The following is a 23,374-nucleotide window of genomic DNA, read 5'->3' as shown; positions in this document are numbered from 1 at the left end:
CAAATCTCGTCAGCGGCCGAAGTCTTTCAGAACACCATCCGATGGGCCCTGGCCCCACTATAGGGTACACTAAATGTAAGTGACGACATCCTTGTTTTCGCGAAGTCAGAAGCCGAGTGCCTGGAATGCCTTGGAGCTCTACTGGAAAGGATACGATCTCTGGGACCCACTCTCCACTGCAAAAAAGGCAAATTCTTAAAGAGGAGAGTAGAATGTTTTGGCTTTATAGTCCAAGAAGGTGGAATATCGGCTGACCTCACCAAACTCAAGGACATCTGCGAAGCAAAGGCATCAGAAACCTTCTCTGAAGTAAGACGCTTCTTGCTCGTTCTAAGAGGTAGCACACTAGAGCCAGGAGTGCTTGTGCTGCATGGGGAGGTGGGTCTTAATCTCGAGGTTTCCTCCTGCCATGCTGTGGAATATTGTCTATGGTGCTCCTAGTTGACAGTTTGCAGCCCTGATGGAAGCGTATGCAGCCTCTTTCCACTTGAGGGGCTACATTGCCTATTCATGTATTTAATGACACTCTGCCTTGGCCATCAAGCTGTTTCGATCCTTACCATGTCTGACGAGGAACACGCTGGAAATGGGAAACATTTTTTGGGGAAACGCTCGCCTCCTTGTAGGGCTGGGGCTGTGGGGGAGTAGTGGGCAGGGCCGAGGGACATGGTGCCAGGCCAGGTCACGCAATACAGTATCTCTTGATTGAACCCAATCCTGGCGATTTAAATAAAAGCAAGGAGCATTATGGGAACATAAGTATGTCCAGAATGTTAACCATGTCTTATTGTGATTCAGTAAGCAACCCTTTTGTGAGAATAATCGAAGATGGGGATCTGCAGTTTTAATGGGCCACATTACTCATCCTAAGAAAGAAATATCTCTACATTTCCGAACCTATATTCCAGTCTGGACAGCTACAAGTATGTCAGGTTTTGGCTGTATAGGCCCATGCCGAGTCTACTGAAAGTGTCTGTTTCTTGAAATGTAATAACTCGGCTTCAGGACAGATCTCGCTGGGAGTATCCTGCTCTGAAGCAAAGTTTTCACACGCTTGTACAAGCAACGCAAACTTCGAGCATACTCCTTACAGAATACTTGGCCAGGCTGCAGTGTCTTCTGAAGCCTGCTTGTTAAAGCGTGAGTGTTGTGGGCAAGCACATGAGTCTGGGGACAGAGCAGGCAAAACATGCTTTCCTGTTGCCCCGCTCCGTCCCGTTCCGGCGCATTCCCTGCATGGTTATAATTATAATTGTTCTTTTATAACACGCTTTATACTGGAGACCAGTTTCTAAATGCCAGACCGGGATTCGAATCTGTGTTGCTATGCGTTGTCATGCTTGCAAGACAAACACGTTGCCCCTGAGCTATCCTCCATGCGTATCTTTTCAGTACGTGCCCATACCAGAATTTAACGAACAAGGTGAGTCACCATCACTTGGGCCTTGCTGGGACATCTGGGTTGAACCCTGGAACATGTTCTTTTCTGCAAGCAGGATGATGTAACAAAGAAATCTATGCTTTGTTTATTCGCTGACAAGCAGTCCACAAAATCTAAAAAACACTTGAATATGATCATGGGTCAAATAGCACCATGAAGTCTGCTCTTAATAATTACTTTCGTCCACTTGTCAATGCAGATTTTGAATGATTTAAATTGCATCAAACCTGATAAGAGACCCAAGAATCCCACAATGCGTACCATGCTTGCCTCTGCCATCTTGCCCTCACATACGCATTGGGAGAAAAAGAGGGTGAAGTATGAGCACAGCTCGTTCAGGATTGTTTGTCAACACAGCTCAGGCGTCAAATCAGACAGACACCAGACATCCTACTCCAAAGTTACATGAACTGGCATTTGCTTTGCCGACTTGTGCATCAATTTTTCCATTTCTTGCAAAAGTAACACAGACAAAATGTTACTGTTAGCATCCAGAAGGGCGATAGCTTGCGGGCGACAAGCGATCACCCTTGTTAAAGATGGGGACAATCACTGAGGTCTTCCAAGTTGGAGGAACAGATCTAGTTTTTAAGATGTTTTAAAAGTAGCAGCAGGATTAAAGCACATATCCCTGGAGCAAGTTTCAGAATCCTATCACAAAGCCCATTAGGACCTGGCGCACATGAATTTGAAATTGATTGTATTATATCAGTGATTTGTTCCTCCTAAACCTCTAAGAACTAAGGTTCCTCATAATTAGACTCAAATTGCTCCATAGAGGACTCATTGTACAATTCCAGGAAGTGAGCTTTCCATTGACTCTCTGCAATAGGATTGGTGAAAGAATCTATGCATAGTCCAGAAATTCTTTTTATTTTATTTATTTATTTATTGGACATTTGCATGGCACCCGTACACAAGTGTTTCCAGGTGCCACAAGACAAGTTGGGGCGGGGGGGAGCATAGGAAAGAAAGTAGAACAACAAACGGTTATGTTTGCCTTGTGACAATCCTACCATGCAAGTGCAAGAAGGTGGTAAGTGCAGGGGGCGGAGGGTAGAGGGAGAAGGGAGGGTAAGTGCGGTGGACAGGGTGGGCCAGGTTATGGCTAGCCCGGCGAAGGGAGCCTGAGGGGAAGTGCTGGAAAGGAATGCTGGGGGGACTGGTAGGGGGTGGTCTGGCACCTGTATAACTCTGAAGGAACCAAGCCTCAGTCGCAGCGGCTGAGGTAACATTAGCAAAAAGGGGTGAAAGAGATAGGGCGATAGTTAGCCGGGCATGAAGGGTCAATATACAGCATTTTTAGGAGAGGGTGCACAAGAGAGTGCTAAAGGGGTTGTGGGAAGGAGCCAGTGGCAAAGTAGTGGTTGCAGAGGTCAGCCAAGGCTGGGGCAAGAGAGGCGATGTTGTCCTTGATGGTTCTGGAGGAGCAGGGGAGCACCTATTTAAAGGAGACTGTCATAGAGCTGACAACTCTAGAAATCTCGTCTGGTGCTCCAGAGATGTGGGCTTGGACATGCACCCTTTTCGGTGGTCAGTCAAAATATCGAAAGACAATAATGTCGAAAACAAAATGTCGAAAAATAAAAAGTTGAATTATTTTTTTTTGTATTTATGTTTATTTTTTGGCTCTAGTATATAAAAAAAAGGGAGGGGGATGGGTGGAACCCCCCCATTTCGAATAAAAAACGTATTAAAAAAGAAATTCGACTTTTTATTTTTCAATGTTTTTTTTTCGAAATTATGACTTTCGACTTTTTTGTTTTCGATGTTATCACTATGAACCGCCCTTTTCTTGTAACGGATGGCGAGACGATATTGGATTTGGAGTAGGCAGCAGGCCAGTTTGTCAGAGGATGGGCTAGATGCCTGCCCCTTCTGCTCTCTGCAGCTTTGCACTTGCGTTTCAAAGCTGCCAAGTCAGAGTCATACCAAGAGTTCCTCATGATGGGGGCAAGGATGTCCAGGGTGTTAGAGAGAGAGAGATGGAGGTTATCTAGAACAGAGTCAGAAGGAGAGACAGGTGAAGGGGGTGGAAGAGGGATGAAGGAGGAGGCAAATGCAGTGACTGACACACGCTTCATCGGTCGAATGACAGAGAAGGAGTCTGGCAGTGTGGGCGGAGGCATCATCGAGGGACAGGGGATGTCAAGATGGGAAGAGAGGAGAGAGTGGTCAGACCAGTAGAAGAGGGGTAGTGAGAAGGATAGATAGTGGGATATCTGTGGGTTATCTGTTGAGATGAGAGCATCCCAGGTGCGTCCAGCAGAGTGGGTTGGGGACTTGGGCTAGAGGGAAGGATAATGAGGGATAGAGAGTCAAATGGGCCATGAAAGAGTACAGTAGTCACATCTGGAGAGTCAAGATGGATGTTAAAGTCCCCAAGGAAAATAAGTTTGGGGGAGGAGGCAAAGAGAGAGGAGGACAGGTCAGCCCGTTCTGAGAGGAAGAGGGAGGTCAGTCCAGGGGGCCTATAGATGGTACGGAGAGTAAGAGAGAAGGTAGGCGAGACAGATAGCCTGCAGTCTAGGCTTTCAAAGGATGAGTAGGATTGAGTGGGGATGATGGAGGCAGGAACCCACTCAGGAAAGGGTAGAGCCACTCCACCACCATATTGGGAGGGCCTGGGGTTGGACAGGATCTTGTAGCCCTCCAGGAGAAGAGTGTTAAAAGCAGTGGCAGGGCTGGCCTTGAACCACATCTCAGTGAGAGCAAGGATGTCAAGGTATTCAAGGAGGAGACAGATGTCAGAGGAGATTTTGATAGCAGAACAAGAATTGAGGGTAGCTAAGTTTTTTAATATCTCCAGCAGTAGCTTCTCCATCACATTGATATAACCAATACCTATGAGCTTTTATCCAGTTCTTATAGTCTTGCTTCACCTTCCTTATGGATTCAATCTTTATTATCAGGGAAGTTAAACTCACTTGTATAGCTTTGATATCCTGCCTCATTTTGTTTTTCCTATATTGCACCATGTTACAATAGCTATATTCCGGAAGAGGATTCACCCAGATCGTATTACGTTTCCAAGATTCCATCACTTTTTGAGTGATAAAACTGGAAAATACTACAGTAGAGAACATTTTTACCTTAAACCCCAAAGTAGCAGTGTGCCAAATTTCTTCTATTTCAATATTGAAAAAGTCAAGATTTAGGTGATTCCAAGAGATACATGTTTGGGTGTTGGTGGTTATATCCCTACAGTCTTGGGGGGGAAGGGGAGGTTGTGTATATTTTACACAAACCCCTTGTTTGGTTGCAATCAACATACTATGATCGCTAACTACATTCTACAATATTACCAAGCTCTCACAGATTTATATTCAGAGAAATCCAGACGAGAACAACTTCTCTATGCCAAGTTGGTATAGACTCTATGATGATACCATGGAAATATTGCTATCATTAGCGCACTACCAAATTAAGAGTTGGACGTTGAAGTGGAGGATTTACCCCCAGCATCATTCTGCTGAAAAATCCTCCACGTTAAGGTAAAAAATCAGCAGGATAACTGCTCACAGTAATTATGCCAAAATGCCCATAGAGTCCTATGGATTCCAAAAATGGGCATTTACACCACCCTTGCACTACTCATAATCTTTTGGTAAACCTGCAGGACTGAGTATCGCTAATGGTAAATAGGTTTGGCAGTAATTTAGTGGATTTACTTCGAATTACCACCAAACCCGTAATGAAGCCCTAACTCCTGAATAAGAATTCACTTCCTACCGACATCACCTAATTCCTCAATACTCTTAACATATGTTGGGGTATTCTGCTGAACCCTCTCTCTGGAGCTATAGCCTTCATCAGCCTACCTGCTTAGACCTTACATGGACTACATTTTCCAGCCCCTGGCATCAGTTTTCTTTTTCATTACAGGTGTGTTCCAGAATCACCCAGATGGCTAATATCTCAAAACAGACATGATGAAGCCAAAGCAATCATTGACCATATTGCAAAGAAAAACAGGAGAAAGCTTCCACCTGACTTTGAGGTAGACATTTACATTCCATCTGTGTGAAATAGTAATCATTCAATGAGATATAGCATTGTATGGAAAATATGACAGCAGATGCTTGCAATCATTATATACTGGTTGCATGTAATAAAGTCGCCATAATAAATCCTGTGGTAAAAAATGCCAAATTATTTGTATTTGGTTTTTTACTATTTAAACATATATTACCCTGCACCCCACCCAGCACACCCCATAACATAAATATGTACCATTACCTCCCCAACATATGCATGTGAAATAAGTGCATTTAAAAAAAGAAAGAAATCATCATTTTTTACCGTGGGATTATCTCTGCAACTTTATCATTGGATACCAATATATTATAAACATTGAAAAAAGAAAATACATGTGATGCACCATGTTAGTTTACTATCCGCGTTTGTAATCTTTGAAAGTTCAAAGCATGGCAAGCAGTGTTCAAAAAGGAAAAATAAATGCTGTCTGACATGCAAGCATGTTGGGCAGCATTTAATAGTAATTGTGAGTGCTGCCTGCCATGGAAGAATGGCAGGCAGAGTTAACAATGAATTTCTCTGGCGTCCGCCTCCTTTATGCTGGTGCATAAAGCTGACAGACCCCATAGGGATCTGCAGCATTTTCACTGGCATGAAACTCCATGCTGGACCAAATGCTGGAACATTTTTATGGCGGAGAGGAAGATAGGCGTCAGAAAGTTGCGTTCTGACCCTCCTCTTTACCATACAAATGAATACAAATTAGCTGTGGCATCAATTGAATGCATAAAAGCCTTATGCAAGGCTGTTATGTTTTCCATTTACGTTACGGCTCAATTGTAAATGAGCACCATTGACATAAGAATTTACCTTTTTCCAGAAATAATGTAGCAAGACCACAACACACAACCTAAATATCAATTGGAAACGTTAGTACAAGTATAACTTAGTACACCACATTTTACATAAAAAAGAGAAACAAAAAATTGCAGAACGTTATTACTATCTCTACTAAGTAAATGCACTAATACTTACACTTGATGCTTCATTTTCAGAAGAGAAACGCTTTGTTTGGGAAACATTTGTCTGCCAGCTGATTGCAAAGGAGCCATCGCAGTACAACGCTCACTTCCTGGAGGAGGCGGAGCTTGGGCATGATCACGTGTCTCATCACGTGACATCTCTCCACCTCAAAGGGGAGCGCAAAGCAGCCGAGCGGCGTGTGCTTCATTTTCAGAAGAGAAACGCTTTGTTTGGGAAACATTTGTCTGCCAGCTGATTGCAAAGGAGCCCTCGCAGTACAACGCTCACTTCCTGGAGGAGGCGGAGCTTGGGCACGATCACGTGTCTCATCAAGTGACATCTCTCCACCTCAAAGGGGAGCGCAAAACACCCTTGCGGCGCTAAGCCCGCCGGGGTAAAGAGCGCTGGCTGTTGTGTGGCTGTTTGGCGCTGTGGCGCATAAGAACGGCTTCAAGTCTTTGTTTACCCGAGGAAGCCAACAAGTCGTGCGCATAGTCAGTCCGTGACTGGCAGTGCTGTACCCTGAGCCATGACTGCTCAATCAGGTCAGGGGGGGCCCTCAAACCAGGCGGAAGACGATTCAACAACGACGGATGCAGAATCCGTTTACAGCCCTGAAGGCAGACGCGGTTACTGACACTTCAAAGGTAAGCACTGTTTCACGGAAACGTGCGTCCAAAGTGTTAACTGAAACTGTGGACTTAACGGGAAAAAAGCAATCACTGACATTCTCTGTGTCCTCCCTTGCAACCCTCCCAGAGCCCCCTACGACTCCCCTTTTACTTGATAAACCTTCCGATGCCTTATCTGTGAACATGCTGTGCCTTCTGTCACCTGGAAATCTCACTAATCCCGTCACACAGCCGACCATTGTTCACATTAACCCCATCAACCCCATCGACCTTGTGCAGCTCGCATCACCAGTTCAAACTGCCGATAAACAATCTGTCGACGTGGGAGAACACATCACGCTTGATTCTACCTCTGAGGGGTCTGTGCCTGTGTCCGTGCCTAAGGAGACCGACGTGAGCGATTCACTCGTAGTGGGTGCTTCACCTGACAAGGCCGCCCCAAGCTCGAACGCATTGTCACAAAGACCATTACTAACGTTAAATAACTTACTCCCCATTGAACTAAATTCATCAAGAACATTTTCATTTAACAATACATCTCAGTTCACGTCAAATCGGATCAGTTCTGAAACAGTCGACAATTTTTTTTTGCCTTTCGAACTTACGGATGCAGAAATAATGGAAGCCTCGCAAGACGAAGAGGGAGCTGACAGTTTGATTGAAACAGATGAAATAATGTCAATTGCGACGTGTTTGGATAAAGATCCTGTGGTTGCGGCTAACCATCCTTTAATTGTTAACATGCCGCACAGAACTTCTGAGTCTTCTCAGCTCCAACAAGTCAAGGAACATGTGATGCCACATACTGCCCAGTCTCTTCATGGCTATATGAACTCTAATGGTAATCAGCGACACATAGTCCACCAACAAAGTCGCAATTATGACGACCATGTGGAACATCCACAAGTATTAGTGGGAAACATTGGCCGTGCTTCGATGAGGAAAAGTAGCAAAATCTGTCCGCAATTACGTGACAAACTAAATCTTGGTGGCACAGCAGATGGTACTATGAGCACAACCAACATCAAGACTAGAGTACAAACTCTCAACATGGATCCATCTAGTACACCAAGAAATGCGAATTCATGATCTAAAACATCACAACCCCTACAAGACATCTTTGCTACCACGGTTGTGAACACGTCGTCGGCAAGTGATCCACAATTGGAGAATACAAATAGCTCGCATTCATGCTTGGCTGATAAAACCAGCTTGGAGTCAAAACCAAGTCTTTCCTCTGCACCTGCAATGCAGATCTACAACAACGTTCTGGCAGCTTCATCTGCAGCACTTCTTCCGTTTCTGAAGATGTATGAGTCACTGCACGAGGCCTACAAAGACCAGACATCACTTCTAACAATTTTAAAAGAAAAATTGACAAATTTGACTCTGTGACAAACTTCTTGCAAGCACAATTGACACAAGAAGCTGAGCAAACGATGCGATGGCACGAGTGATTAAGTGATCTTGCCGTGCGTCACCATTGTCAGAATGACACTTTATCTGACGGTTTGCTTGATGCCGTAAAATTGATGAGACATTCTTCAGCTATGATGAGCTTAAGCATCGGACCTACAAACCTTCAAGCATCTTTACGACCGACTAAAGACCTCAACATATTGCAAGAACGAACACAAAATACAAATGTCAATGCTCTACCTTTGAAGATTACAGAAGCAACAACAGTATCTTCTGTCCTGGCCGTTCAAGCTGAAGCTAGAGACCAGGTTGTGCATCCTTCTGAGTCTGCCCTGGTGTCATCTTTGAACGAACAAGTAAATTGTCTAAATCCAAGGTTGACTTCTGAAATATCTTCGACCTCCTTTGGAATCTTCGAAGGCCCGGCAAAATCAATAAAGGCCTCCACAAGGTCAGATCAAAAAATTCTGCAACCTAAAGGTAGGCAATCAGTGCCTGGGAAAAAATTACCCGATCTTAAAAAACATGCCCAGCAAACAAAGTCGCAGAAATTCATCAGAAATGTTACTTCTGACATCAGGACCGGCTTATTCTGCAGAACAGAATTGCAAAACCTGATGACCAAGAAACTGTTCACGTAGACAACAACCTCAGTGGAATTGACCGTTTTGTCACACCAGCAAGTAGGAGACAAAGAGTCGAATCAGACTGCGAAAGTCTTACGAGTAAGTCATCGGGATCAGTTATCGACATATGTAACTTCTCCACATACTCTGATGAAGTTTCAACTGACCATCCTATCATCTCCTCTAATGTGGCTCCTGAGGATGTTCAGCGCGAACCTTCACATAGGGCAAACCTTAGAGTGAGGCAGGAGACGAATCATGACAACAGGTCGAAGAATTTTGAGGACAGTATCAAAATGCCCTCACGGTTAAACCCCAAAAAAACCCGATTTCAAGACAAGAAGCAGGCACATCATTCCTAACATGCCTCCTCTTACTCGAGACCTGGTGCAAGTTCTCTGAATTGTAAATTGAGATTACAAAATCTACATCGGGAAGACCGTGACTTGAACCTGAATCTCAAAAATATACTGAAATTATTTTCTTGCATTCCATCTCTTCGAACGATTTTGTCTGAAGACATACGAATAGAAGAGTACGCGACTGAAAAGTGTTGTGACCAGGTTCTGCTACATATCATCTCAGTATCAGTCCGAAACACAATTCTGAATGCATCCGAGGAATTGCTAATGTTTGGGCTCGACATATCGGTTGAACCGATGAGTTTCAGGTCTGACACGTCGGACACAAATCTAAAGAACACCTGTCAAGGAACGCAAGAGTATCGACGTGCTGAGCTACGTAGAGCAATAGCAATTAAAGAGACCTTAAGTACACATTTCAACCATTCTGTGAAAAATGGCATTCATATTGAGACCACTGGTCGGCGCTAGCCACCAGTAAACAGCAACAAGTTTACTTGCAAATTTATCTCTTGGAATACCAGAGGTTTCATCCATTTATTCAACAAATTCGAAGCAGATCTAGAAAAGGTTTTCGTCATTTGTCTACAGGAGACACGGTTGTGCGAGCCACCATCAAGGGATGGATTTCTGACACTCCTAAAACCTGCAATTAAAAATGCAAAGGGGTGACCTTCATCTGGACTAGTAATCATGATTAAAATAAACACCAGGTGGCGCCTTGCTGATTCTTCCTGCCCCAATCCTTTTGTGTAAAGTGCACTGCTCCAGACTACCGATGAAAACCCGGAATTAAGGAAATATTTGCTTATTTTAAACAGATATTGGAACCCGGCCAAAATCAGCACCAAAAACTTCATAGACTCAATAACCTCTTGTATTGATCAGATATTAATAGACAACAAGAATCTATCAATAATATGCGCAGGTGACTTAAACTGCTCATGGTTCAAATACGATCATGCCACTCAGCAGTTTAAATTGTTAACAAATGACGAAACAACATGTCGGGAGCTTAAGTGGAGTCAGGCACTATGCAATCGTAATTGCAATATGGTAAATGGACAAGTACCGGGTGATCAATCACCCCAGAAAACTTGGTCATCCCCAAAAGCTCAGTCAATAATTGACTACTTTTGGGTATAACAAAATCTATTTGAGAGCGACTTGACATTGTCAATAAGTTTGATGCCAAGTAGCGACCACAACCTTCTTCGGTTGGCCTGTACGGTGGAATGGACAACTGAGCAAAGAAAATACGACCTGGCAATTTCCATAAACAGCGGCGGAACCCGTTTTAGGATTGATAGTCCTGGGATTGAGACACTAACAAAGAAATGGTGTCTGAACACAGATTTGTTCGTACATTACGCACCTTTGCTTTCTGACTTCATCACAGTTAAAGCTTCTGATCGTGCAATGGGCTCCAAACATAAACACCTTTCATCTATAATCTTGACCCAAGCCAAGCAGGCGATGAGACGTGATGTAAGAACCCTAAAGAAGTCTTGTGAATCAGCTAGCGATGCAATTGCAACCAAAGACGCAATTCGTACGCATCGTCAAAAATATTGTAATTGGTTGAAATCGCAAAAATCAATAATTGAGCAAGAGAAAGCCGAGCATCTAATGAAGCACCTAGTCCAAAAGAACTCACGGGAAATCTGGGCAATCCTTAACGCAGGTAACACGAAGCACCACTCAACACCATCTAATGAGATTGATGCCGATACATGGGAACAACACTTCTCCAATATTTTCTGCAAAGCATCTAACAAGAACATGAATGAACCCGCATACAAGTTGACATCTTGGAAACTCCAAATAACAGTGGAAGACATTAGAGTTGCCATACGGACCTTGAAAATCTCTCATGCAGCAGGCCCAGATTTAATATCAAATATGATGCTGAAAAAGAACGAGGAACAATGGGCTACCTTTATTAAACTATTGTTTGCACGTTTGTCTACATCAGCAACGATTCCCGAATCCTGGCGTGACGCCATCATCGTGCCAATCTACAAAAAGGGCAATCGGGCTGATCCGACCAACTATCGCCCGATTGCCCTCCTTGATACCGTAGGAAAAATCTTTGCCTCCTTTTTACGACAAAGGCTAGCTGTATGGTCAACGTCAGAACACATTTTGGACATCCGGCAAACAGGTTTTACAAAAGGTGTGGGGGTGGAGGTAAACCTGTTGCTACTAAGCATTCTTAAACTCGAAAGCCTAAAGGCAAAGACAAGACTATATCTAGCTTTCATCGATCTGAGGTGAGCCTTTGACAGCGTTAATCGTAGTAAACTGTGGCAAAAATTGACAAATCAGAATTGTCCCAGAAATCTGGTTGAGCCAATCAGAGCACTACATACAGAAACCACCATCAGCATAAGACTAAACAATCAAGGCACCCTATCCAAGCAGATACCAACAAGCTTGGGTGTGAAACAGGGTTGCCCTTTAGCTACCAAACTTTTCAAATTGTTTATCTCTGACATCCCTGCTCATCGCAAAAATGTGCAATGTTTTCCACCAAAATTAAACAATAATGAAATAGGATGCTTAATATATGCTGTGGTCCTACTGGACAGGACCCAGATAGGTCTACAACGTCAACTAACAAATCTTCACGATTATTTGAAAAAAAAATACCTGGAGTTAAACATCCAAAAAACTAAGATCATCATCATTTGCCAAAGCCGTTTAAAAAAACAGAAAATCTTTACGTGGAAAATTGACGACAACCGTCTTTATGTAGTCAACTCAATTAGATATCTGGGAATCACCTTTAACAACTCACTGCATGAACATCACTGGAAGGTTGACATGGTCAACCGAATGACTCAATTCAGCATTCACGGACAACTGCTGAATAGAAGTTTCGGCAAGTTTACTCTAGCACCGGTCTTGACCTTTTATACCCAAAAGGTGGTACCAGCAATCATTTTTGGTTCAGAAGCTGGCTGGAACATAGATGTTTCGTTCTGGCAAAAGCTGGAAGGAATTTTTTGGCGGCGTGTTCTGAAGCTTCCTACTTACATCTCGATGATCCAAATTAGATATGAACTCTCATTAAATTCTCTACACTCCCATGTGATGTGGGAGTCTCTAACAGCAATGCGCAAGATGAACTTGACTCCCAACAGCTCCTGCATTTCAAATTTTTTCCGCAATAAGTGACACAGGGAAATCAAAACTTTTAGAGGAGTGGAAACAAATCATGCTGTCAATTCTGCCCACTGCTGATCTCAACTTGAATGATTTGTTGATGAGACCACAATCTGCCAAAATAAAGTTTGATGTTGAAGTTTGGTGCTGGATTTTGAACAACGATCGACGTCTCTTGATGCCAACCACCTTAGACGCTGGAATCGGGACACATAAGCTAAATATTATAAGCAACTATCTAAAAAACTGTCCATCTCGACACCATCGTGAGCAGTTTCTACAGTTCCGTTTAAACGCAGTTAAAACAAAAGAAATGGTGTGGAGGCGTCACTTTAGAGAAGCAAAGGATAATCTATGTCGCTTTTGTCACTGCGAAATCGAAACTTCCGAACATCTCCTTACCAGAGGTAAGGAAACCATCACAAAACGGATGCAGCATCTGGGAGACTATACTCAGGTGGATTGCAATAGTCGAGATTGGTGTTCATATTCGGCAGCTGGACATTGTATCAAACTAAGCTGTGCCGTAGTCAATTACATGGACTCTTTACGACTTGAAATGAATTTCTAATTGAAACAAGATTTCTTTATTTTGGACCATCTAAGGTGGATCCACGAAATAGTTATTGTTTTAGAGAATTTTGGAATTTTTTGTATATATGGATAGATTGTAATATAAGTCTCATGCCAAAAATGCTTGCATTGAGGCAAATCAGGCTGGTGTTTCAATAATAAAAAAAAATACTTACAAAGAAACAATTAGAGTATGACCTTTTTTCCTCTTTGGGTTTTATTACACTTCTTACACATAGAATAATATAATATGCTTACAAACGACTACCTAATTATATTGTAATCTAAAAAAAGATTACAAAAACGAATGAATCAAAACCAAATACTGTTACAGCTAATTTGTTGTGTCAAGTGAGCACACCCTTTCCTGCTATTGCTGTGCACATTGGTTGTGCTGATGTCCCTAATGTCACCAATCTTATTGCTGCTAATGCTGCACCCATATGCAATGATGCTACCCCCATTTGAGCTACCAGTGTGACAAATACTGCTACTACTATGTTTTGTGAAGTGACAAACACTGCTACTGCTAATATGTTGTGTGAAATGAGCACATTTTCCTACTAATGCTGTGCATACTTGCAGTGTTGCTGCCCCTAATGTTGCTAGTGTTGAGCCCCTGTGTGATGAAATGATGCTTCTCCCCACAAATGTTGCACCCAGTTGGACCAGCGCTCTCCCTATTGTGATGACTACTGTGACCTCCTGTTCACCCAATGCCTCCAACAGTGAGTCCGCTGACAATCTAGCTGAGCCCAACATGGCCAACGGTACCATTGCCTATGGTATAGCTCCTGTCAGTAGCTTATCTCCAGCTAACACTGTTAATACCTCCCCCTCACCCTCAGGTCTAGCCCTGCCTCAACCACCAATCAGTCTTACAATGTGACTTACAACCATAACCCTAGCCTTGCCGTTGCCCCCTCCATTCGGGCCATCCATACACCTGCCTCCACTAACCTTGCCACCCATAGTTCAGAAGTAGGCATCTGCAAACACTCCAGTCTGACCCTCAATTTAGCTTTGGTCAATGCCCGTTCACTGCCTGCTCATGCCTTAGAGATCCACGACCTCCTGACAGTAAACCACCTTGATGCCCTCGCTATCACAGAAACGTGTCTGCATGCAGCATCAGGTCCGGCTCTATCCCTCGCCATCCCACCAGCTTACACTATCTTCAGGATTGATAGGCTGAACTTCAGAGGCGGTGGAGTGGCCGTGCTAGCCAAAGACCACCTACGTATTAGACAACTCAACACTTCACTTAACGATAACTGTGCCATCCCCTCACTATAACTGACCTCCTCCCTCACCAACACCATCACTGCCCACCTTGTCTAGCACCCACCTGGCCCCATCGTAACATTTGAAGAAGACCTACTCCTTTACCCTAGGAGATAATATCAAGCCCTCCTCGCAAGTGATTCTCCTGGGTAATCTCAATGTAGGCCTTAATGTCCACACCGATTTACCAGCCACCTCATTAGCGAACTCCCTGACCGCGTTAGGTTTCAGTCAGCGTATCCACAACACCAGGCACATTAAGGGCACTCCCTGGACTCGCTAGCTAAGCTCAATTCACATCTCAGTCAATGCCAATACTCCCTGCCTGGGGTCGGACCACCATGTCATCACTTTCACAATCCCCCTTGGCCTATAAACCAAACCTCCCACTAAGCTGCTACCACCATCTCTGGCCCGCAGTTCTCGAAAACAAACCAAAGACAGTCTCTCACCATTCCTCGATGCCCTTAAACCAGAGTTTCTGGACACCTCTGACCCTAAGAGAGTAGTGAATATCTACACCAAAACATTGACCAGCGCAATCGACACCATTGGCCCCTTAGTACCTAAAAGAGCCAAACTTGTAGCTCACATCGATTCCTGGTACACCGGGATACCACCCAACTCCTGAGGAGGCCCTATCTATTTTAGTATGAGTGCCCCTCTGCCTCTGGGCTACATTTAACTGGTCCTTTTCAGCGCCCTGATGCATGAAGGTTTGTGTGCGCTATACAAATGAAAACATAAATAAATTAATTATTTATCTGAAACTAAAACTACACTGTACATTTTGATCTCAAAGCAGTTTAAAAAGGCACTTTTAAGATATCTTGGCTTGAAAGAAATGCAATGAATAATTGCAGACAAGCCACTTAGTTTCTCGTTGCAGCCAACTCGTATAATGGGAACTGTGGATGCCTGCTACGTTTTGGGATATAATTCTAACAGTTTTAAATGTTTTCTGTGTTATTGAAACCTGACTGTGTGCAAACTTCAACATGGGTCAGTGCTTAGAAATCTCAGGATATTAAGCATGTTATAAATAGCCATTTATAATTATAATTTTGTTATTAATGTTTGTACTGTCAATTCAACATTGCAGCAACAAAAGTATCACACAAATTTGCACTGCACTGCACTGCCCTGCACTGTTTGTAATGTAGAATAGCACTAAACACCACTTGACCACATGCCATGTCCTGGTAAGCTTTGGTAACCAGGTCACAGAAAGAAACCCTATCTCAGTCTAGTACTGAAAGGTACACAACCCGCTCAGAGGGTCCACAGTCCACAATATAATGATGATAACCAGAACAAACATGTAACCACTTATTTGACAAACCAACAAAAGAGTCAACAGGAACATGTTCATTGTGTAGAACCTCAAATATTGACATTAGACACTCATGAGCATTTTGTTGAGAGGTTTCATAAAAATATGAAGGTTGACTTGCAGGTGCAACCACATGACGAACTGAAGATGTACAATGCACATCCAGTGGATCTGCCTGGTTAATTCCTCACAGAGAATATTGTGTGCATGACGTTCTATTAATGTTGTCACCTGAAACATCAAAGTCATACCATTCAACTCGTGTTCTGTTACTGAAAGCCAATTCTGTGAATTCATGAAAAGAAACACTGTTATTCTCTTCCTTGACCAATGTTTGCTTTTCAAAAGGGATCATTCCATCCCTTTGTCTTTCAGTAGCAGTATCTATCCTCTTTCTTTTAAAAACTAGACCACACAAGAACTGGCAGTGCACCCAGATGAGGAGCATTCTGTAATCACAGATGGTTGTATTCTACAATTTACTTCACGTCAGCAGCAATTTTAGTCTCCTCAAACGCAATTAAATATAATCCTAGCAAACGTCTTGCACGAGACAATGCCACATAAGATATGCCTTCCTTAAAGACAGTCTTTCCAACATCCACCAGTACAACATCTAAACTTAAACCTTGGGGTTTTTGCACTGTAATGGTATAGGAAGAACACAGAGGGAACTGTGCACTTTGGACACACACGTCTCTAAAATGTTAAAACTGTGCAGACGTTCTCCCTACCAACTGTGGTTCTTCAATGCCTTTAAACTGAACAAGAATGGACTGTGCAGAAGTACTCTGGGAATAACTTGCAAAACCAACTACTCCTCCCATTGCTACATTTACAAGTCCAATTAACCCTCATGTTACGTCTGAACATAAAAGTTGATTCTTATCCTGCTGTTTGGGAAATTGAATTTCCCAAGTCACCCAGACATGCCTTTCCTTTCCTATTTATTTATAACTATCAGTCCCCGGCCACGCGTTGCTGTGGCTCAGTCCGGTTAAATAGAAAAGAAATAAAAGAGAAAGCGCACGTTTCTGATATGTTTAATTTCACAATGCTTGTGGGTAGTTTTTAATGGCTCTGGCGGTTCTCCAAGTTAAGGCAGTTTAATTTTCCCGGCGGCGCAACACATTCCTCTTGTTTCTCCATTAAATGTCAGAGCCTTGCATTAAGGACACGCTTCAGTCATGGTGCCGATGAGAACATGCCTGCTCAAACTATAATCATCAGCTGGGTTGTACCGGAATGCAAGGCGATTTTAATGGCATGATTGCTGAACAAGGAGTCATGTGTGATGCTGATCTGCTGTTTCTCGTTGACATCTTTCAGCCACTCTCAGCCTGTCGCGTTCATTCTGGTGAGAACGAAGCAGATCTGAAGCTGTAGAACGCTATCGCATTGCTCGCAACTGTGCATACCTGTGTTGCTTTTACGTCCAACAGATGGCGCTGTTTTTCAGTAAAATATTTAGTATATCGTGTGTTGTTTTTACGTCCAACAGATGGTGCTGTTTTTCAGAAAAAAGCATGTTTTTACCTGTCACAGGTGTGACATCTATGTATAGGCCCTCATTACAACCCAGGCGTTAAGGGGTTAACGGCGCCGTAAAAGGTGGCGGTGCCGTTAAATCCTTAACGCCTGATTACGAGGTCCCTTTGCGGGTGGCACTTTTACGCCTGCTTTTAGCAGGCATTAAAAAACCAACCCGCAAAGGGACCTTGGTGCTAAGTACGGTGCCGCAATTTGCGGCACCGAACTTAGCGCCTTTCCGATTCCCATTGAGCCCTATGGGGCAAAAATGGGAATGGGGAAGGGCCATGGCGGCATGGGGAATTACCGCCCCGCCAACCTCGGAATGGGGCGGTAATTCCCCATTCCGCCATGGCGGAGTCGGTAAGTTACCGGCATTGGACCATGGTGCTATTAGCACCATGGTCCAACGCCTGGGTCGTAATGAGGGCCATAGTAGGTATATAAAAACACGCGCCTATTCGAATGCAACATTGTGTCAAAATTTCAAAGCAATCGGTGAAGAACTTTCGGAGATTTAAGATTTTGAACAAATGAACATTTACATTTTTATTTATATAGATCTGGTTGTATGGTATTTATGTTTCTGCCGGTATTGAACCATATGTATTTTTTTGCCTTTTTTTCTGTATTTATCCACATTTACTTTTTGTAATGCGAAAACATAATTTGCAGAGCAGTATTTTTCTGCATTTACTCTAATAAAAAATGCATTTATTAAAGCACACATCTAGCCATATAGGAAAGACATGCTAGCTCAATTTTTTCCATAACAACAAACGGTTGCTCCTGGAACTCCTCCTGTCAGCGATGTGAAGAATGTTAATGCTGTTTTTAACCAACTTGTACACTCTCCATGCTGCCAATCTGCAATCCGATTAGCCTGCGACGTATGAGTGACACCATAGAGAACCAGAAAGAAAGACCTGTTTTTCTGTTTTTTTCCATTTTTATATATACATACAGACATAAAGAAGGTTGATTTCCATCTTTATTTATGTGTAAAAATCAGTAAAAACGGAAAACTGGAAGCCTTAATTATAATGTCATTGCCTGACCTTCTTAAACATTTTGTAAGGGTACGGAAGTACGGGTCTGACACAATAGTGTGATGGTGATTGGCAAAGTCTTATATTCAGGCAAAAATAAAGAGGAAACCTAACTACCCTAACTCTAAGAGGCGTTTCTCTCCCTCTAATAAAGAACTAATGAATCAGTCAGAATGTCCAAGTAAATAAAAGGAGTGCACCGTTGTGTCGACATACCTACTTCTATCCCTCACACTTATAGCTAATAAGAAAAAGGGTAGGGGGAATTTTGCCTATGAGAATGGGCCTCATTACAACTTGGCCGGTATGGAAATAGCGTGCCGGTATTACTGTATACCAACACGTTTCCTCACTGGCCACGTACAAGTTTGCCAGTTAGGTGCCTTCTCCAGGTACATGGTTTTCAATGTCCTCACAGAACCCGGGGAATGACTCCCTTACGCAGGCCTTCTTTTGACCTTCTTTTTGGGACGACATCAGGAGGTATTGTCTCCTTCTCCTGAGGTCTCCTTGCTCTCCAGTTTACAAGGGCTGGGCAAATATTTACAAGGTCGGGGCAGAATGACTGCCTTCCTCCAAACCCTTATTTATTTTGATTATTTATTTATTTATTTTATTGCATTTGTTGCTCGCCCAGACCATTAGGTATCACGGCGAGGTTAAAGACAGCTTGAAAAATGCATATATTAATGGAGCCGATATGGCGCAGTTACATTGGCAAGAAATACATGGCATAAAGTAAGAACAGGTGATTACAGTAGTTAATAACGTAGACTTATATACATACATCTGGGCCTATTTACAAATGTTGTGGTGGCTAGTTATTATTAGTATTGGTTAAATAGCCAAGTTTTCAGCAGTTTTTTGAACTTATTAAAAGATTCCTCATTTTTGATAGTAAGCGGGAGAGAGTTCCAGTGTTTAGGGGCTAGATATTGCAAACTTGCGTCCCCTGCTCTGATATTTTTATAGCGGGGTATTGCCAATAGTGAGTGGTTATTAGATCTTAGGGATCTGGTAAATGTTTTTTGGGTGATTACAAGGTTTAGGTAAATGGGTGCTTTTTCATGGAGGCATTTGAAAGTAATGCACAGAGTTTTGAAAATGACTCTGGCTCTGATAGGTAGCCAATGGTGCTCTCTTCTAGTTTTGGAAATGTGGTCAGTTTTTCGTATTCCAAGGGCAGCCCGAAGGGCTTTATTTTGTATCAGTTGCAGTTTATTGAGATTGGTGAAGGATGTACCGAGCAGTGATACATTGCAGTTGCCAAGTCTGAATAAGATCAAGGCCCTGGCTAGGGTCATGCAATTGGAGGGTGTCAAAAATTGGCAGATAAGTGAGATAACTTTAGAGGTGTAGGAAGTAGAAGATGAGAGTGCACTGATGTGTTTGGTTAGGGATAGGTTTGAGTCCAGGTAAACACCTAGTGTCTTTACGTGTTTGAATACCGGGATGGTGGTGTTGTCTATGTTAATGGCGGCGTAGTCTGGATGAAGTGCATTTATTTTAGATTGGGAGCCCACAATGAGAATCTCTGTCTTCTCATCGTTAGGGCAGAGACTATTTAAAGCCATCCAGTTTTGGATTATGGAATATATTTTGTTGATAGTCAACGTATCTTGGATGTAGTCCCCTGAGAGGGGGATAAGGATCTGGGTGTCATCTGCAAAGTTAGTGTAGATGACACCCATATCGTCCAGCGCTGAGAAGAGGAGCTTCGTGTAGGCATTATAGAGTGTGGGAGATGGGTAGGAGCCTTGAGGGATGCCGATGGGGACTGGTATGGGATCTGCAGCTTCTTTGCCTATGGACACTGTAGATGTTCGTTCTGCCAGGAAGGATTTAATCCACATAGTTGCATCCTTAGAGAAATTGAAGTCTTTGGCTAAGGTGGCGCAGAGTATGTTGTGAATCACAAGGTTGAACGCAGCAGATAAATCCAATAGGAGGAGGATGCAGAGTTTACCTGAGTCTCTGATGGTGTCCATTTGGATTTTGAGATCCAGGAGGGCTGTTTCCGTGCTATGGTTAGGGCTAAAGCCAGATTGTCTAGTGCTGAGGAGTTGGTTCTGTTCCAAATGTACTTGGACTTGGTTGTATGCTATTTTATCAAGGATTTTTAGTAAGAACGGAACTGTTGTTATCAGCCTATAGTTAGTGAGCACAGCGGGGTCAAGGGTAGATTTTTTTAACAAAGGGCTGACCCACGCTTCCTTAATGCTGGCTGGGACCAAGTTTTTGTTGAAGGAGGCGTTTATGAATTTAGTTATGATGGGAGTCAGAGTGTGTGCACAGGATTTGACTATATTCGCTGGGGCGGAGTCTCCCTTGCAATTAGAAGCTTTAAGCTTCGATATGGTGTTGAACACTTGTTCTTGTGAGACTTGGGTAAATTTAAAGGTTGGTTTGGTGTTTTCATTAAGGGTAGGTAGGTTATTGTTAGTGGCATGTTTGTCTATTAGGAGTTGTTTTTTGGCTTTGATTTTGTTTTGGATTAGGTTGATCTTGGCTGCAAGAGCGTCTTGGATTGTAGTGCACCACTCTTTGCTGGTGTTGGTGCAATTCGTGGCTGGGATTGGATTTTCCAATTCTTTTAGAATTGAGAATAGTTCTTTTGAATCGGATGCAGTGTTGCTGATCCGTGTATTCAAGGCATTGGCTTTATGGGTGATGATGGCTTTCTTATATGTTCTATTAGTCTCCTGGTAGGCTGTTTCTCAGACTTTCACAGTTCATACACAATCTTCTGGGAAGACAGCACAAGGTATTGTTTCCTTCTCCTGAGATCTCCTTGCTCTCCAGTTTACAAGGGCTTGGCGGAATGACTCCCTTCCCCCAAGCCCTCCTCAGACTTGCACAACTCACAGTTCACACACAATCTTGAGGGAGGAATGCCTCCCTTCCCCTGGCTTGATTTCCACTTTAAAAGTTCTTACTTCACATGAGTTCCAAATCTTATGGATGCAGGTCTCAGACCTGTGTATTCCTCCTGACAGAGTACAACCCGTGGGATTCTCTCCCTTTGGTGTTGCAGTTCCTTTTCACTAGGGGTGTCTTAGCATCTACGCCAGTGGCATCCCTCAGGCCCCAATAGTGTAGCTCCAGCATCTGCCAGTGCCTTCTGGTACCCCTTCCATCTAACCCAGTAGCCCTTGTACCTTAAGGGTCTCCACCCTCTCTGCCTGGTCAGCCCTCAGTTTCAGGCATTTCTAGGCTAATGCGCTCTTCCAGCGTGCTGCAGTGTCTCTGTGGCACTCATAGATTTTCAGTGGGTGCACCTTCCTGCAACCGTAAAGTCCTTCTGCTTGGCTGGCCAGGATGTCCGCTGCTCTGCTTCGCCGGATTGCCCTTCCACCTCGGACCAGGTAAGAGCCTCTCTGCCTGCCCGGTAAGCTCTCCTGCAACTCCTCGAGTCCTTTGCTAAGCCGAGCGTTCCACACGCTTGCGGTTCCTCAAAGGAGGGCCTCTCTCCCTTTCCTCGTTTCCCGCATCAGCTTTGAATGTGTCTTGTCCAATTAGCTTTTGGGAACAACTAGACTGTTCATTCAGGTTCTCATAAATGCTCTCTATGCTTCTGCACTACTTTTTTATCCCTTTGCTGATCTTTATGTCTTCCAGTGAGTCAACTGGTGTTTCCCTCATCTCAGTCCACACTCTTCTATGTCCGAGTACTTCCTATATTGGTGGCATGACAGAAATATATAGGAACACTAGGGAAAGTGTTGGTGCAGGGGGTAGGAAGGTGTGTTTTGATTATGTGGTCCATGGGGATACCCATGTTCTCCCCAAGTCGTTACTAATCCCATAGCGGGCTTCCCTCCCCATGAGGTCCACCCGCTGAATGCCACCCTCCCTAGGGGACTATTGAGTAGTGGCCTCACCTCCCTGTCCTCATGGGAAAGGGCATCCCCTAGGGGAGAAATGGCGACATCTGGGGATTTGTCACAATATACAGAATGTTGGCCTCATCACGAGTTGGGTGGTAATTTCGTGTTAGTGAAGTGTGCATGTACCCATTTCGCATATTTACTTAGGACAAGACGTAGATCATGGCACAGAAAACCCTAGCGTTTGGTGCAATGTCACACATAATGCCATAACCCCATTCAAATGGTTGGTCACTCATTTGATCTGAGACTGTTCTGCGTGCTCACTGGCTGCAGTCATACATTGAAATGGCCTTGAATTCTGCTACATGTACTTTTGTTAGTATTTAAACAAGGGTGTGTGGCTGCCTACTAGGAGCCTGGTATCTGGTACGGTGCTAACAATCTGCCTACCGCAGCGCAGTGCCCAAGAGGCCTGGCACTGCTGTGTGCTGCTGCCCCATTGCCAATCCTCCCATGTCCATATCCTCATTGCTTACTATGGCACTCCATGGTAAGGGGGACTTGCATTTTACCGGCACCTGGCTTCCTGGGCCCCACCAACCTGTAATGGCCCTATGACACCGGAAAGCTAGGTGCATGCTAAGGTGTCTGGAGTCCAGCAGAACCCCGGCAAGGGAACAGTCGGGTTTCCCGCCGGACTCCTGATGTGGCCCATGTGCGTGTTCCCTTTGATGTCTCTCACATATTGCTGCCCAATTCCACTGCATTGTTCGTTCATGTTGTGTGTATTGTGTGCTTCACAATGCCATTCTGCACCTTCTCTTATGTCAATTTGCATGTCTGCGTTCACAAGTACAATTTGTTGCATGATGGCACATTGACGTGCATCGATTTGGGATATGGGTACATGTGTGCAGTGATATGTTTATCGTTCATCACACATAATGCAGCATGGCTGTGGTTGTTATTCATTGTCAGAATTGGGTAGTGTTTGTGGTGGGTGTATGCACTGTAATGTGCAATTAGTGCTTGCTGCACAGTTGTGTAGGTGATGGCGGGTTGCCAATAGGTATGCCGACAATTGCCTTGGTCGCTATGCAGGGTTGTTGACTGGGTGGTTTGTTGT

The 23,374-nt window shown here is 43.7% G+C and overlaps 1 protein-coding gene across 3 annotated transcripts in view; it reads left to right on the top strand.

The window, feature by feature from the left end:
* Positions 1 to 23,374, top strand: part of LOC138453708 (solute carrier family 22 member 2-like) — a 442,975-nt gene that overhangs the window by 222,868 nt on the left and 196,733 nt on the right. For 2 of the 3 annotated variants that reach the window (XM_069606817.1, XM_069606815.1), the window contains one exon: positions 5,327 to 5,441. The exons of the other annotated variant lie outside the window; for it this stretch is intronic. In XM_069606817.1, the coding sequence (XP_069462918.1) occupies positions 5,327 to 5,441 (115 nt within the window). The remainder of the gene's footprint in view (positions 1 to 5,326; positions 5,442 to 23,374) is intronic. 3 annotated transcript variants of the gene reach the window in all.

Source organism: Ambystoma mexicanum, chromosome 4p (assembly GCF_040938575.1).
Source record: "Ambystoma mexicanum isolate Mex_15411 chromosome 4p, UKY_AmexF1_1, whole genome shotgun sequence".
In the NCBI taxonomy this organism is placed as follows: Eukaryota; Metazoa; Chordata; class Amphibia; order Caudata; family Ambystomatidae; genus Ambystoma; species Ambystoma mexicanum.
The sequence above is the reverse complement of the archived record's forward strand: the minus strand, read 5'-3'. Positions and strand labels throughout refer to the sequence as shown.